The following is a 16,829-nucleotide window of genomic DNA, read 5'->3' on the forward strand; positions in this document are numbered from 1 at the left end:
GTTTTTTTAAATTCAAAACTCAATGAATCAGATTAGATATTACAAAATCCCTCTGAAAAACCTTAACAAACTTCCCAGTCCAAGACTGGGAAGTTTGAAGTCTGTAGGTGCTACTGATGTGGAGATATTGATAAAACAATGTGAGAATAATGCATTTTGAGAATGTAGTTCTTACAATTACAATTTTACAACAATCTATGGAGAAACATTGAGTCAGTGCAATAATTAAAAATGTTAATGTCAATATTTTTTTTTTTTGTGTGTGTTTCGTTTGTGGTGAACAGGCCTGGGCTCGTTCTACACATTAGGACATTGCTGGAATATACGAGGATGAAAATACATAATTTTTACATTTCTAAACTCCGTATAGTCAATTTAATAGACCAAATTGGCCCAAAAAAAAAAAAGGTTTGCTTGCAGTGTGAAAAAAGTGTCAACATTGTGGCAAAAATGAGACAAAAATGAGAATGAAAACGCAAAGAATAATGAAAATTTAAAAAAAATACCCAAAAAAGCTATAAAAGAGCAAAGAAAAGTAATACAAACACAACACAAAAGCGATGAAAGTAAAAATGACAAAAAGCCAGTGAAGAGCAAGTGACAAAAGTTCAGCAATAAATGTGGCACAATTGAGAGCAAAACAACACTCAAAAGCAACAACAGAGCCACGAGAAATGGATAAAAATGAGATAAAAAAGTGCGTGAAAAAAGTGACAACAACGCAAGGAAAAAGATCCGTTTAGATCAGTTTTGTAGGTCTTAGCTTTCAAACAAGGCCTATAAGCTGTCACTCCAGTTAAGCCAAATATGATGCTACCTGGCCCTCAGAAAACTCTTCCCACACTTAAATGTTTTGTTGGACCTTAACCTTTGATTACGGCTTTGGCATTGTGTCGATAAGTTTCTGCAAAGTCATAAAAGTTATTTCCTGTGCTGCATTCAGTTTTCCCCAATATGTGTTACTCATATTCAGTTTAGTGTTGTCGTAAAGCCATATATTTTTTGGCAAGTTTTCCATTTCATCGCGTCAAATGTCATCTAAAAAAATCACACGATTGTTCTCCAATGAAATGTTACTGCCTTGGGAATAAGAAATAAACAGATTGAATGCGCCAGCACCGAATATTTTTACACAACCCCTGTGAGACTTGTTTCTCATTACGCCTGGGTTTGATTGTTAAAAGTCTACGGCTCATCAGTGCGGACAATAAAGTAAAAGTTAATGCCGAGTCGTAAAAGGATCAGATGGCTTCGAGGTCTGGCATTATAGATCCACTTTTTTTTTTTTTTTTCTTCTTGCGATATTGAAATGCAAATATGTTCACTTAGCCTCGTCTTGACAGTGAGCTCAATCCTGTTCTGTGCGTGGGAGGAAGCGCCAACTGCGGTAATTGCTGCTGCGCAACAAAGAAGACATGCAGTACGTACCACAGTTTGAGCCTGGTTCATTAAACTCACACCTTTATGGTATTGTCACTTTATTCATGTCAATTTCTGAGGGTTTAACTTCTTCAGTGTAGCAGGTGAGCACTCGAGTGAAAGAGCGGAATATCAGTAGTGTACATAAGTAGATAAAACAACAACAGTATTCAGTATTCAGTAGGGGTGGGGACCGTTAAATGATACCAGTTATCACAAATATAAAAGTAAAATGTACTGAAAAGAAAATGCCAGTCTTTATATTCAAGTTTTAATGCTGTTGGTCATTAAAATTTAACAGAGAAAAAAAAAGTGAACTACAAGTTTTAAATTTTTTTTTTTAAAAGGGGTCAAATTGGGACAAAAGTTGCAAAACAATACGGAAAAACAAGTGGAAACATTTTGGGAAAAAGTGGAAAAAGTTTTTTGGGGAAATAGGTTGCGTTCACGTGACATCACAACATTTTAAAGAGCCCATAGATACAGACGGCATCGCGTCATATAAAGGGGCGTGGCTTCACCGAGGGGGAAAATAGAATCTTTTTAACTCATCTATCACATACAAAACGGCTGTCGTAGCTAGTGCTAGCTAGCGTTAGCGTTAGTACGATGCTAACATGTAGCATCATGGTAGTATTCTCCGTTATTTATGGGCTGTTGAACCACTTTGCTCCTCTCCATGTCTTTGTATCTACATCTAGTAGAAAACTATATTCATAATTCAGCATTTGTTAAAGTAGTTTTTGAAGAATTAGAGAAAGTTTAGATTTTTCTCCAAATTGCTCCCCCTTGACTGTTTTCAAACCTCACCATATATGGGCGAATCCAGAAAATTTCCTTCCATACAAAGAGGAGCAAAGTGGTTCAACGGGCGATAATTACATAAATAATGGAGAATTCTAACATGGTTCCTTATGTTAGCATCGTGCTAATGCTAACGGCTATCTAGCACGAGCTACAACTGCCATTTTTTCATTAAGTGAGCAGATTGCTCCTACTGAACAATCTGCTGTGAGAAAATAACCACATGGACCTGATTTAGACTTGACTTTATTTGTATGTGATAAATCCACCAGAAAATGGCTAAAAAGAGTGGATAATTGTGTTTCTATTTTCCCCCTCGGCGAAGCCACGCCCCCTTCTATGACGCAATGCCGTCTGTATCTATAGAGTTTGGGAATGTGATGTCATATCGCTAAGCATTATGGGATTAGCAGCAACTGTAAACTAATGGACATTTTAAAAGCTAAAATACCGGATTATTGTTCACATTAAAACACTTGGACCCACAGTGAGTTAGGTGTATTTACCAGCAGTAACTCAGTAGTTGATGGAGTTGTTCCATGGCTTTTTTCTCCACTTTTTATACTGTTTTTAGCTAATGTTAGTCTGCAGCTGCAAAGATGGCGGATCTCCATGGTAACTGTGGAATTTCCCGAACTCTACTTTAGTTAAAGGGAGTTTCCTGGTTGTTTCTCCTCAAATAAATGATACATATACAAGAGAAATTATTGGAAGGAAAAGGAATAATAGCATTGATCGTTCAGGTATTCAAGTATCGTTTAAGTATCAGAAAAAATATAACGGTACCCAGCCCTAGTATTCAGTAGGTTTTCGTTGCCTGTTGGTGGTCTGTGATGAAGGGATAAACGTTGCCAGAGATCATAAGGTAAGAAAAGATTACATAGGGCCACAGGAGGAGCTCGGGGTAAATGGGAGGAGCATTGTAAAGGCACAGCAGAGCAGTCAGCAGGCACGATTCAAAGATTGTGCGCACGAATGGCTCAAAACACTACTCCAAGTGTGTTTTTTCACAAGGAAGCAACATTCTGACATGGCAAAAAGCTCTGTAATTCCACTGCCCGCCACTTCTACAGCTATTATCCCAAAAGAGACAGTGGAAGAGTGGAAGTGAGTACCCAGCTCATTAGGCTCAAATCTTACATTGTCAATTTATGCAGCTTTATTCCTTAGACTTTCACACTTTGAGCTTTGCGTGTACCCACATTGAGCTATTACTTTGTAGTGTGAAATTGCGTGTCATTCGGGTCTGGACACAGTCTTCTTGCCAATTAAACTCAAGGACTCAATGCATCGCTCCTTCTGCCCTTCTTTTTGTTATTGCCACCCGGGGAATAATATCTCACGTTAATATATGAGGCACTTTCTACAGTTGTATCTTTGCGCCTCCATTTCAAAGGTTCCTGTGTGACTTCGGTGCGTGTGCTTTGGCCCGGGCAACCTTAATTGCGCAAAGAAAAATATACAATATTTGATAAGAGATATTAGTTGGGAGTCTTCTCGTAATATGAAGGAGGAAATGAAAATAAAATATGAGGGCAATACGATGCAGGGCAAGAGCGCTGTCAGTCATGGAGTCCATTAAGTGCCTAACTGTTTACAGAAGTGAGCGCTGAACTGCACATGCATAATTTAAAACGGGATCCTGAGAGAGCTATCTACCGAGTTTCAAAGTGCTCCTCTCACTACAAATATATTCACTATACTCTTCACTATACTGTATGAAACTACATTCAAACAAAAGGATAAGCAAGGAGATGGGACAGTTTGACAATGATACTAAATTAACGATGTCTTTGCAATTTGAAAGCAGCAAATGCTATTAAATTGCGCAGCCCCGGCCAATATATATCGAAACAAAATGGCATCAATGCGTTTGTTGTGCGCTTTGATCTAAAAAGGCAAGTTTGTCAAAGAGACCAATGGTGGTATACTCAGCGCTCAGATTAGAAATGACTTTAGCGTTTGGGAACAGCCGCGGTTTGTCTTCATTTGCTCTTGATTTAGTCGGGGTTCAGTCCTCGTTTTGTTAATGTTTACGTATAGCGCGGAACTGCACATGCATAATTTAAGCTTAGATACCGGCAGAGCGATACACAGAGTTTGAAAGTGCATCTCTATTCACTACGCACATACTATATGCAGCCCCATTCAACGAATAGATATCAGCTTCACATGCAAGGTTGTCACTCATCCAGATATACAAACAAGTTTAAGAAAAAGCAAAGGCCAGTGATTCTCAAATGGTCGAGGGAATAGGGGCGGTAGTAGACCTGCACGGATTAGGGGAAACTTCCATTATTCGGATTAAGGCTTGGTTTGTCCTAGTTTCATTTTATTCCTGGCATTGTTAAGGCCTGAGTATTTACTTTGACTTGATTGACCACTCGTTTAAGTCAGGGTTAGCTGTTCAAACTTAGACCTGCACACATCAAGATTTATTTTGTGTGGTCAAGTTCAGCTTTAGACCTTTTTATATCATGCATAGTCACAAATTTTGCAGCAATTTTGAAATGTATTGGTTCTTTATGTTACTCCATTAAAAGGCACTTTGACTTTGAAAGATTAATACCAATGGGCAGGAAAGCTCTTCTCTTTGGTCCTCATAGCAGGAAACTGACATTGATGTATACTACCCCCTGGTGGCCAGGGGTAACTCCAAAAGACACATTATAAAACGGATTCTAATGGAGACTTTACACCGCTTACACTGCTTAAAGGAACAGATGTGTACAGATGTGATCAGATGCCTCCGTTTTTCCATACTGGGATAATCTTCTTGCCTGAGCTTAGACGAGTTGATGTGTACCTGTCTGGTCTGTGGGTGCCCGTGAAAGAGCGTGGTAGCTTCCAACTTCACCCCATTGGGAGCTATAGCAATACATTGGGAGAAGCCAAATGCTAACAACATCTTTGGTCATTTTGCATGACTGAGGGCACGCACAAAGATCAGACAGGTACGTATCAACTCGTCTAAGGTCAGGTAAGAACATATCTCAGTTCCTTTAAGCCTGGCTCCAAAGAGTTTATTTGCTAAAAATTACTGTGGCCCTTGTGACAAGGCCGGTCAGGGTATCATGTCTTTAACCACGCTGTTTTTTGTACTGTGGAATTACATTTTTTTTTTTAAGCCTGAGGCTTTGATTGAAACGGCCTGGGGCTCTGTGGAGGCTTGTTGCTCCTCAGCCCACACCATTTTCCCGCCGTTTTGTCCTTTTTGGAACATGCTCTGTAGGAGGAGACTAAGCAGCTTCATGAATTCTCTCTCACATGGAGTAATTAATGTAAATGAGGAGGAGTTAGCAATGACAGTCTATATTCAGAATATTAAGTTTATGATTAAGTGCCTTAACCTTATTTTTCTGGTTATAATTTCACGAAGCACATTTCCTGCTTCTTTCCTTAGATATACAAGCAAACTTGCATTGTTTCAAAAGCCAGATGACAAATGATAAATATAAATGATAAAATGAAGGTGCTAAAAATATAATTCGAATTGTCCATGGTGTCACACATCATTTCCAGGACATTTTGACAGTTTGTCCTTTTTCAGGGCCATTTTCTTTGTTCCTTCCTGTACAGTATCAGAACTGCAGTGCATGCTCGCTGAAGACAACTGGACAATAATGATGGTAATAATGACTAATCCACGAACAATAGCACTGTGGACCTGCATGTTCCTGTGCGCATAATAATAATAACACTCTTGAAAAGATTACTGGGGTCTGCTTGTTCCTGACCGCCTCTGAATCGACGGCCTGCGTTTCCTGATAATGGCATCCGCTCCTGCTTCCCATATATAACCCGGCAAAAACTCTTAAGAAAATAAATGAATAAATAAATAGAATAGACAATGATTTTACACAGAGTACACCCCATATCCAGAGACCTTTTTTTGGTTTGAGCGAGCCCCGTTGTAGGCCCATAGGCACTTTGCTGGAAACAGAGCGAAAAGCTTTGAAAGGAGAATACGGATGAATAATTAATGCATCTGACTTGGGAGAACAATAGTATGGAATAAAAGGGAAACACTAACATGGTGCGAACAGTAAAATGCGACGGAGAAGAGAGGGAGGAGGCATGAGCAAAGAGGGGAGCGTCCCGGGTGTAGAAGAGGGGATTCGGAAATGCCCTGGGATGGAATACACTTCGTGGGATTAACTCAGAGAAGAGAAAAGAATCAGTGCTGCTTACTCACAAATAATATTCAAACTAAAACTAGACACAGAGTACGAGCCAACTGCTCCATTGCCAAGCCTGGTTAAATGGAGTTTTAACATTAAGCTTATGTTATGTCAAATCTAATAGAAATCTAAATGAATAGAGATATTTTTAGTTTTTTGCATTCTCACTGATAACAAATGTAGAACTCCTACTTCAAATGCGACTGCTTTTACTCCTAGTACTACAACCGCTTATGCCAGCATATTTACCAACTCTTCTCTTTTCTTTTTGTTCCCTCATGGCGTCTTCCTTGGGGATTGTCAAAGCGAAGTGGCAGCCTCCTCCTGAGCAGTGTTTCTCGTACTGGTTTAGGATTGTTTCTCTTTCTGTTTTTGTGTGTGTTTGTTGGTTGCCATACATGACTTAGAGGAAAACTGCATTGAATGTTGAATTTTTTGTTGTGAGGCAGCAAAGGTGCCATGTGTGCTATAACCTATCTCCGAACCTGGGGAAAAGATCATATGAAGATTTGAAAAACATGCTCTGTGGGAGTCCCGAGCACCAACGGTTGTTATATTGAGAGTCGCAACTAAAAAAGGTTGAGAATCTTTCCCACGCTTTGTTGTGAGCATTTAACATCTTAACCCTTGCCAACCGGGGGCATTTTCTCCAGTTCGGCTTTACTCAAATCTTAAAGCTTCTCAATTGGAGAGCAACAGTGTAACGCCTCATTTGAGAGTTAAGACCTACAAAAGTGATCACAAACGTCTTTGTCACTTTTATGTTGCTTTTCATCCCGGATTTTTACTTTTTTATGCTTTTTTTTTTAAAAGCAGAACTAAGTAACTCATGCCCCTGGAGGCCATAAGCGCCACTGCAGGTGTCGTAGCAAGTTGCGTTTTTTTACTCATTAATTGCTCGTGAGAGTAAATACTATGCTGACAGAAAAGACAAAGGGAGACAAAGGGAGAGAGGGATATTGTACATAAAGGAGACTTGGCTGTACATACTGTTTGAGTGGTGCTAGCCCGCAGTTAGCTTTGCCCGTTAACCGGTTAGCTTCTTCTTCGTGATTCTATTAGTGTGTATTGCTGTTCCGGGTCGGGGCAGGGAAAGCTGCAGGTGTGGTTTTCTGGCCAGAGACACCAGGGGGTGTCACTTGTAGTACCCCCAGAGGGACAGCGAAAGGGATTTATTAAAATAAACAAGTTACTTAGTACTGCTTTAAGCTTTTACATTGGGGTAATGCCAAACTGGAGAAAATGCACTCGCTTTAAGCACTCCTAAACTCTAAGGTGCAGCTATTACTTAGAACATTATTCACTAAACTCAGATTTATTGGTATTTAGTTGCACATTGTGTTGAAAAATAAGAAAAAATATCCTGGAGTTCAAACCTTTTACTGCAAATGATCATGGGGTAGAAGTTTTCTTTTAAAATAATTTGGAAACACGGTTCGGTTTCACATTAATTTTAGATCTGAAATATTTCCAAGTAGTCCCTGCAAAGTGGTCGCGTACCACCTGGGGTCCCTGTGCCCCTGGTTGCGAAACACTTTCCTATAGGTTATAGTGGATTTTCCATTACCGTATTAAAATATATTCGGAGGATGGAAACAGCATTGTTATTCTCCAGCATGTTCTACAAAAAAAAGTGTGAATTCTGAAATTGTTGGAATAAATTCCCCTTTGAACAGCAGCTCGCCAATACAACACAAGTACAAATCCACACTAGGTTATCCCTTTTCCACGCTTGGAAACTTTGGCATGCTCCGAGATACGACATCTTGAAAAATCCTCTTTCGTTTCAAAACTGGATAAAACCCATCTGTCACAAACACCCACGAGCCCGCCACTTTTTCGATATCACCCTGATAGCGAGAAGAAGCGCAAACGCAGATACCAAAACTCAATAACATCTGTCTAATCTTCTGTCGAACAATGTGTATCGAGCTTCAAGGGCTCAGGGCCGCGGACAGAGTCAAGGTCTGCGCAGTCCTTAGGCGCTCTCTCTGTCTGGTAAAGGAGCACCGCGAAATGCTGCATCTTTTTTTTTTTTTCCTCTTCTCTCTGTAAGCCGTTAACACAGAAAATCCTTGACATTTTTGGCTGATTTCCAGATTACCGATTTAATATGGCCAAGTGTGTAATTTGAAAGAGGATTTGTTTAGCAGTTCTGAAGCTTTGTCGAGGAGAGGGGATCAAGTATGGTAATGTAATTTGCAGAAAAACAACAAAAAAATGCAGTGAGCTTTGCAGCATTTCCACACCTCTGTTTCCTTTGTTGTGTGCGTGTAGCGTGTTAGTCGTGTTTAAGAAGCACATGCTAATAACCACTGTGACCCACCTGTGCCTGGTGTCCCGGTTCCTGATAATGGGCCACGGAGGATGCATTTAAAAAGAGAGAGGAGACAAACAATCATTTACAATTCAAACCACAGTCACTCATGATTTCACAGCCCATAATGACTCTGTTTTCTCCTTATAAATTCAGATTAGCTTTGATTGAGACAGCTGCAGGTTCAGATTAAATATTAAAGCTAAACAGGAAGCTTTGGGGCATTTTCCTCCCGGAGGACGACCCAGTTCGAGAAACAGGTGCAAATCAGTCACTGTCTGAGGCAGAATTACTTCAAACTCCACGTTGGAGCTGTAACAAAGGATCTTGGAGTACATAGAAAGGAGGCAGACAAACTTTTTTCCTAAATGACATTTCCAACAATTTCCAAGTCTGAACAACAACAATGTAATAAACTAATTATGCAGTTTACATATTTTAGTAATTAGAGACTCTTTCCTCTATTTACATCAGGAAATGAATCATGTATGAAATTCAATCAGAGTAACATTGTTTCTAAAATATTGGTAAGTACACAAGTAAATACAGTGACATTTACAGTGACCAGAGGGAGGTAGTACTCAAGTAACTTTTGAAGTAATTGTACTTTTTTTTTTATTGTACAGTAGTTTAATTCTTCTGAATAATTTATTTTTGTTTTTACTGGATTTACTTTGAAAATATCACAATTTTCCACATTGTTTCATGTTTTGTTTCTCATAACTTATGTCACAACTGAAACATGAATCAGACTTTTACCTTCAGTTACTCAGTGCTCACAGGACTCCAGTAATATTTCCTCTAAGTACTTTTTTACTCTTACTTCATTAAATATTTTGGCCTCTACCCACCTCTGACAGTGATCAATATTAAAAGTACTATATAGAGTGTCACTTCGGGTCCGAATTGCAGTCATGCATGCTTAAAGGGATATTTCAGGATTTTTGACATAGGGCCTCATTTCCTAGTTATCCAGTGTTATTGATTTCTGGATATATTTTTTTCTTAAATTCATGCAGTTCTTATATTTGAAAGGCTTAGAGGCGCTAGGCTAGTGCATGTCTATGGTATCAGCTAGCCTGCATTAAAAACAGTCTGACCCGCTCCACAGTGCACCTGAGGCAAATCACTTACAGCACCAGACTAACCATATAAATGTCTGTGTCGAGAGAATAGTTTTTTGAATATAACTGACCTTGTATCACATGAATTACCGCATTTTGAGGGACTATTTTCTAGCGGATCACTCCGCCGCTGCGTAGCTTATACAACCACGAAGCTGATGCTGCTCAAATATAAATGCAAAACAGTTGTAATGATTCTATTAACACAGACATTTATATGGTTAGTCTGGCGTTATAAGTGATTTGCCTAAGGTACACTGTGGAGTGGGTCAGACTGTTTTTAATGCAGGCTAGCTGATACCATAGAAATGCGCTAGCCTAGCGCCACTAAGCTCTTCAAATCTAAGAACTGCGTGAATTTAAGAAAAAAATATCTCCAGAAATCAACAACACTCTGGATAACTAGGAAGTGAGGCCCTATGTGAACAATTCTGAAATATCCCTTTTATGTAGAAGGTGCAGTTAAAGGCTTTAAAGGCATTTTTACTTGAGTAAAAGTAAAATGTGAGGGTATATGTATGAACTAATATCTATAGCACTGACAGTAATGGTTCAGCTGTTGCTCATATACAACCATTACTATTATTATGACCATTATAATGACGACACTATCCACTGAAACTATCTCTTCTAACCTGCCACCTCTGTTCCTCCTATCACCAGCCACCTTGGACAAAATAATTACTCCTAATTGCATTTTCGAACATTCAAGGTACACCAATAAAAAAAAAAAACATAAGTCTATTGCTGGCCTAAAAATATGCAGTGTCTCCCAACTTCTGAGTATTTGTCAGACAGACACTAATAACCGAAAATGAAAGTGTAAAGTTACATAAGGGGAACATTTCACAGGACAAATGACTGTGCCAGCCGGGCGAGATTCAACGCTTGAGAAAATACAGAAATAGAGGATGTAGCGCCTGCGGCTCTGTAGCAGATAGCATCGTCATAATCCACAGAAAATATCTTTGTCTGAGAGTTGTGCTCTCGTCGTAAAGAGGTAGATTACTGCCTCACAAACATCAAAACACTGACATCAAACAGATCCGACCGCAGATGCACGACTGCAGCTAATGCCATACTTACCCATGCAGCGCAGGCTCATTTACGTTTAGGTTCTGTTTATGTAAATGCACAAGTGATAGGAAAATAATCTTATTTCCACTGCAATGGAGAAGCACTGGGGCAAAGTTAGTATAATGTCAAAACACAAGCTCCTGCTCCTGTGTGTGGGCAGCTGTGAATGTGTTGCACTTGTGTAGGTTGTCGAAAAATGATCTTCCCACAAGCGCCAAAAAAACAGAAGCTGAAATAAAATAAAAAACGACAACTTTCTAATCACTGTACAGTTTATTTGCCAGCCCTTGCATTGCATTGTTCACATAATACACAATTGTAAAGTCACCAAAATGTAATTGTGTGTCTATAAAGCTAGAACTCCTACACTGGCAAAAAAAAATAATACTCTTTTTATTATAAGCAATGCAACAATGTTTTATAGGAATATTAAGTTGCATTGCAAGTATAGAAGTGAAATAAAATAAAGGCTTTTTAGAAGAAATCATTTTGATACAGGAAGAAAGCCTCGGTTTTTCTTTCCTGTCATAGTCATGGACCTTTAGGGAGCTACGCTGTGCTTTAGTGGACCTCGTTTGCACCTCGTTTGTATATGTCACGATACAAAACAGCACAAACATCAAACACCCTACAATGCTGACTCACTTGAGCTCGAGGATGGTGCGCGTGTATCCGTCTGGGTGGACCCTCCTGATGAAGTTGAAGTCCCCCACATAGAGAGACCCGTCGGGGCCGCTGGCGAGCGCCACAGGGGCGAACAGCATCATGTCCCGGGCTGCGCCGCTGCAGCTGGGCCCACATGGGACGCTGCGGTAGAAGCCGTTCCCCATGACGGTGCTGATGACAGGGGGCTGCTGGGACAGGAAGACATTCTCCCCATTTCCTTTGTGGAGGATTCCTGCGGAGGAGGAAGACATTAAGATTAAACGCTGGAGGTGTGCGGTTATAAATGTCACTGATCTTTGAACATAAATAAAGCTTGCCACAATTTAATGCAATTCAATTTGCGCTTCTGAAAATAAGGCTGTGTTTTTACTGCTTTGTTGTTGACCCTGTGGGGGCTCTCCGCTATTGCAACCTTCCCAAGGTTCATTAAGATTTTATAACACACCTTAGGAATTTCATATTTCATCTCTCACTGAAATGGAAACACCGGGAACAACCTCGTGTTCAGGCTATGGAGAAAGTACATTAGAGACAACCTGGTGTGTCCTAATGCAGAGACAGTAGCCCCATTCCAAGGTCGTTTTTTAGGTATCACATCGCAGCAAGTGAGAAAGCACAGCCAGGACTCTGCCAAGGAAGTAATTACTGCAGAGGAGCTCACAATGGCGCCGAATGTTCTACAGCTATTTTCCATTATTGTCAGAGCCTTCTATTGTTTTCTTATTGTGTGGCCCTCTGCAGTGAAGAGTAAGTAACAGGCGGGACCACATAAGACCAGTAATATGTTGCATGCAGATACAAACCGCTGCGTAAGTTGAGGGCGTGGTGTCTGTCCAGGGACCATCCTCCCAGGTTTGACGGCACCAGCTCAAAGCCCTGCATCAGAGCGGTTCTCCTCTCCCACTGGATCACCCCGGGACACGACTCGAACTCGTAACCCACCGTCACTGGAATTAAAAAAAAAGTAATACTGGAATAAAAAACGGAATACAAGAGAAAACTATGACTATAATTAATAGACACTATGTACAGTGGCTTGTGAATATTAATTATTTCAGGTGCTTACTCAAATCAACACATCATCTCACACGTACTATTTCCGTACTTCAGTTCATCATGATGTGAAAATCAAAACAAAAACTAAGACCAACTTGAGAAAAACGTGCTTTCGAAAGTGCAGGAAATCTAGCCGTCCAAACAAGTGCTTTTGATCTCCAATAATCTATTGTCTCTGTCATGTCACAAGGGAGCATCTAATTGTGCCTGTTCATTTAATCACAAACAAGCTGCAACTAAAAGCTGTTCATCATGTTTATGGGTAAATTGATATCTTGTGTACCGAAATTGCAGTCATATCTATAAAGCGTTTTTATGGGCTTGTCACCTCTTATAATCAAACATGATCTGTGGTTGCAAAATGATCATAGAAACTTAATGCAACCGAGCCAAAATAAAGCTGAGCGTAGTTGTTATTTTGGAGTGGGAAGCCGTGCAGTGTATCATTAGAACGGAGAGGCCAAGCAGCTAATTCTAGGGCTGCTTCATGAAGACAGCCTTCCTCTGATTACGCCTCCACTTCTGATGAGGACTGCAGGCCATTCATCCACATCACTACTGAAGAAATGGAGTTTAAACACAGGGGGGAAATATATGGAAAATTGGGCCATAAATACAGTGCAATCCTTTGCAGACATGCACTATGCGCTGAACGATCTCCTGACATTCACAGCTGACTGGGTTTTCTCATTTATTGTATTTTAAATCGTTTCATTAGTGTGTTCTATTTCTGGTCACCTGGTTTAGCCACACTAAAAAACTTGACTATACAGTAATGGCTAATGGCTGTGAGCACAAATTAACTTAAGTGAAAGTGATGACATTTTTCACTCACGCAGGCACAACTTAAAGGGACTATACAGAGTTTAGAAATGTAATAAATTATGTATTTTCCTCTCCCTATATGTTCCAACAATGTGTAGAACGAGCCCAGACCTGTTCACTACAACTGCCTCTAAAATCCTGCACTGTCACTCAAAAAGGTGTTAAAGGGGGGGTATTATGCAAAATCGACTTTTTCAAGCTTTACATCATGTCATTATGTCATTCCCTCATTAAAAACATGCCTGAAGTGTTGCCTTGGCACATTCACGTATTTTTGAGTAATCTGTAAAAACTCTGATGGCGGCCATTTTAGGGATAGGTTTGCCTGAGTCCTCCTAGGAACGCCCCCACCTCCTGGAGACGCCTCCGAGCTTTCATCACCAGCCGAGTAACCAACCACTGCCCCTCAGCAGAACCCCCTCCCCACTGATGCCACAGACAGTGTGTGGAGGGGGCGTGTCGGAAAGGCTCAGAGGTTCTTAAAGAGACAGAGGCCTATTTCAAGACATTCGCTACAGCCATTTTGAGAGAACAATTTTATACAAGGCAGTTATTTAAATTTACTGCATTTACAGACCAACAGAAGGTTTCGTTATCATTGTAGTGTGATATAGACTGGTAGAAATGTGATTGAAAAAAGAATAATACCCCCTCTTTAATTCAGGTCCGAAGTGCCGTCATGCACGAGCTATATATAGAAGGTGCAGTTACACCTATGACCTAAGGTGGCAGTAGTGAGTATAAAATGGCTATCTTGCATCTAGCCCCTTTAAAGCTGTAAAAACTAACAATGAATAGGTGTCTCCCAGTCACGTGACTAGAAATGCAAGCGCGTGACATTTTGAAGGGAAACAACAATGGCGAATGCTGCAGAAAACGATCGCGATTCCGCACAATTATGCAGTGTTTTTTCACCTACATCTGTTACATCTCACATACAAGGGAATGTGGCACTTCGATACGCAAACAAACTGTCATTGTTGGATATAACAGACCTATACACGCTTCCGGCCGAGTTATTTACTGACGTGAAGTTTTCGGTCAACATACCTTCGAGTTTGCCGATATTTACATAGTACATAGTTACTTGATGGACTTTCCGTCTCCATACACAGGAAAATCATTAAAAGCCTTTCTGCATACATATATTTTGAGTCAGGATGATGATTGAATGAATATGGCAACCAAAAAGGAAGAATATTCTCATACTGTAAAACACATTGAATTGGACACCCAGCTTGTTGTATAGATAACTATCTTTCACAGATTAACAGTAAATCTCACATTGACAGTAAATCCTTCTATGCTACAGCAGTTTTCAATAAAAGAGACATGAGAAATTCTGATACCACTAATTTGCATCCAAGTGCGCAACAAGTTTCAGGCATTTCAACAGTTTTGAAATGTAGATTTTAAATTAAACGTTTTGTGTGAGTTCATCTGGAGTTCATTAGCATGTATCCCGTCAGGATGGGGTAACTTAGTTGGCGTGATGTCATGCAGAAGGCACCTATAGAGGAAATACTGAGTTTGTTTTTGCTCTGAGTTGTGTTATATTGGCAGACACTGGAGACAAGGTGTGTGAAGTGTCTTGCCCAAGGACGCAACAACTTTGTGCACCAGCATGATTCAAACCGATAGCGGGTCACATGACGACCCGCTCCACTATCTGCACCACCGTGGCCCCAAAACATACACGTATACACATCATTACTCCACACTGAGATAAAAAAGACAAAGAATGTATTGTCTTTAAAGCCTATACATCAAAAACTCTTCCAGACTGTGTAATCAAATCAAGTCCAATATAGCGTAACTTTGTTTAAAAAAGACTGAAGCGAAAAGAACAGGTTGAGTGCAATTGCATGTGACACCAGCCTCGTCTAGTAGAATCTGTCAATCATCTCTATCACTCATCTCTCCACTCTCTGCTCCACTGTAACTGTACAAGGCAGCAATCTGAGGAAACTAGAGGGATCAAACAAGTCAGCACAAAAAAAAAAAAAGAAAAGATCTAAGGAGAATATGTTGGAGGTGACTTGTGCATGAATATCTGCAGTAGAGGAGATTCTCTTTAAAGAGAATTGCGCTGAGAACGCACCGGGGCGGCGTGAATCACCAGCTTAATGCGCAAAATCAATACAAGCGATTGGGGAGAAAATTATGGCCAATTTAGGGCCTTTGGAGATTTAAAAGGTGCTGGAAAAAGAGGTCTTCAGCTTTAGTATGCGTTCTGAAATTCATTTTGGAGAGGAAAATAAAAAGTTGATTCTACAATTTCCCACCTTTTCTGCCAGCGCTTCAACCATTACTTAGTCGTCTTCAAAAAGCAACAATTTATTTAGTTAATAATTATATTTTATTTGAGAAAAATGTGTTATGTGTGGTAGCCTTCATGTACTTAGAAAAATGCTTTATTCATTACATCTCATCCATTCCCCTGGGGCAACCGTCTTGTGTTTCTGAAGGTTAGGAGCAGCGATGCCTTCAGGTGAAATATACTGTACTTGTAAATCTGTAAACCACTGCAACATTGTGTGTCTTTTCCGACCCCTTAAAGTCACTTTGAGGAGGCAGCGTCACGACCTGGAAACCAATTCATGCCTATAAAGGTTACCATAAATACACGGCACCAATAGGGACATCTGTACATGATTTCTTTTACGATGGAAAACACTTTGGGGACGAAACGGGTAAAGCAATCTCAAAGGGGAAGCGTTTGGAGAGCTGCTTCACACAGCTGAATGTTCCGGTGTGCGCTACGTACATAGAGAGACAGACGAGCCAACAAACAACGCGGGAGTGCACATCAAACGCACACTCAATATCTTACAGGTGAGAGCTTTCATTCCTCTACGCTGCCGCCCGAGGCAATGTGCTCACCCCGGCAAACAGTGCGCGATCTCCTTTCTCTCATACCTCGCGACTGGTGCAATGGCTTTTGTGCGTGTCGTCGCACCGACAAAATTCAAGAAAACTTCAGAGGAGGAGGGATCAGGTAAAGCAAGGCGCGAGAGGCGAAAGATCACAGGATATAACAAGCGTAAGGACAAGAGAGGACAGTCTAGACAGTGCCATGGGGAAAGTAAAGGCACGGAGAGCAACTTGAACAAATAAGGTAAATAAAAACAGAGGAGCGCTCGGGCCAGGAGGAGGTGAAAGGATCAGTGGCGGCAGACGAAAGTGCTCAGACAGATAAGGCACAAAGAAAGGCATGGATCCGCGAAAGGCCTATGGAGAGAGATGCAATCGCCGTCCTATGCAGCCATCTGAGCGGGCACCGATCCGGTCCGGGTGCTCAGGGAGGAGAGAGTAAGGGAGGACAGCTTTGCAGTTTCACCACTCCTTGTTCAGGATAAT

The 16,829-nt window shown here is 40.6% G+C and overlaps 1 protein-coding gene across 1 annotated transcript in view; it reads right to left on the reverse strand.

Moving 5' to 3' along the window:
- The window catches only part of tenm1 (teneurin transmembrane protein 1), a 464,310-nt gene that overhangs the window by 124,225 nt on the left and 323,256 nt on the right, over window positions 1-16,829 (reverse strand). Inside the window, exons 19-21 of the mRNA XM_079556162.1 lie at window positions 12,392-12,535; window positions 11,568-11,820; window positions 8,731-8,751 (exon numbers count right to left, since the gene is read on the reverse strand). Coding sequence (XP_079412288.1) covers window positions 8,731-8,751; window positions 11,568-11,820; window positions 12,392-12,535 — 418 coding nt within the window. The remainder of the gene's footprint in view (window positions 1-8,730; window positions 8,752-11,567; window positions 11,821-12,391; window positions 12,536-16,829) is intronic.

This window comes from Gobius niger (assembly GCF_951799975.1).
Source record: "Gobius niger genome assembly, chromosome: 5".
Lineage (NCBI taxonomy): Eukaryota > Metazoa > Chordata > Actinopteri > Gobiiformes > Gobiidae > Gobius > Gobius niger.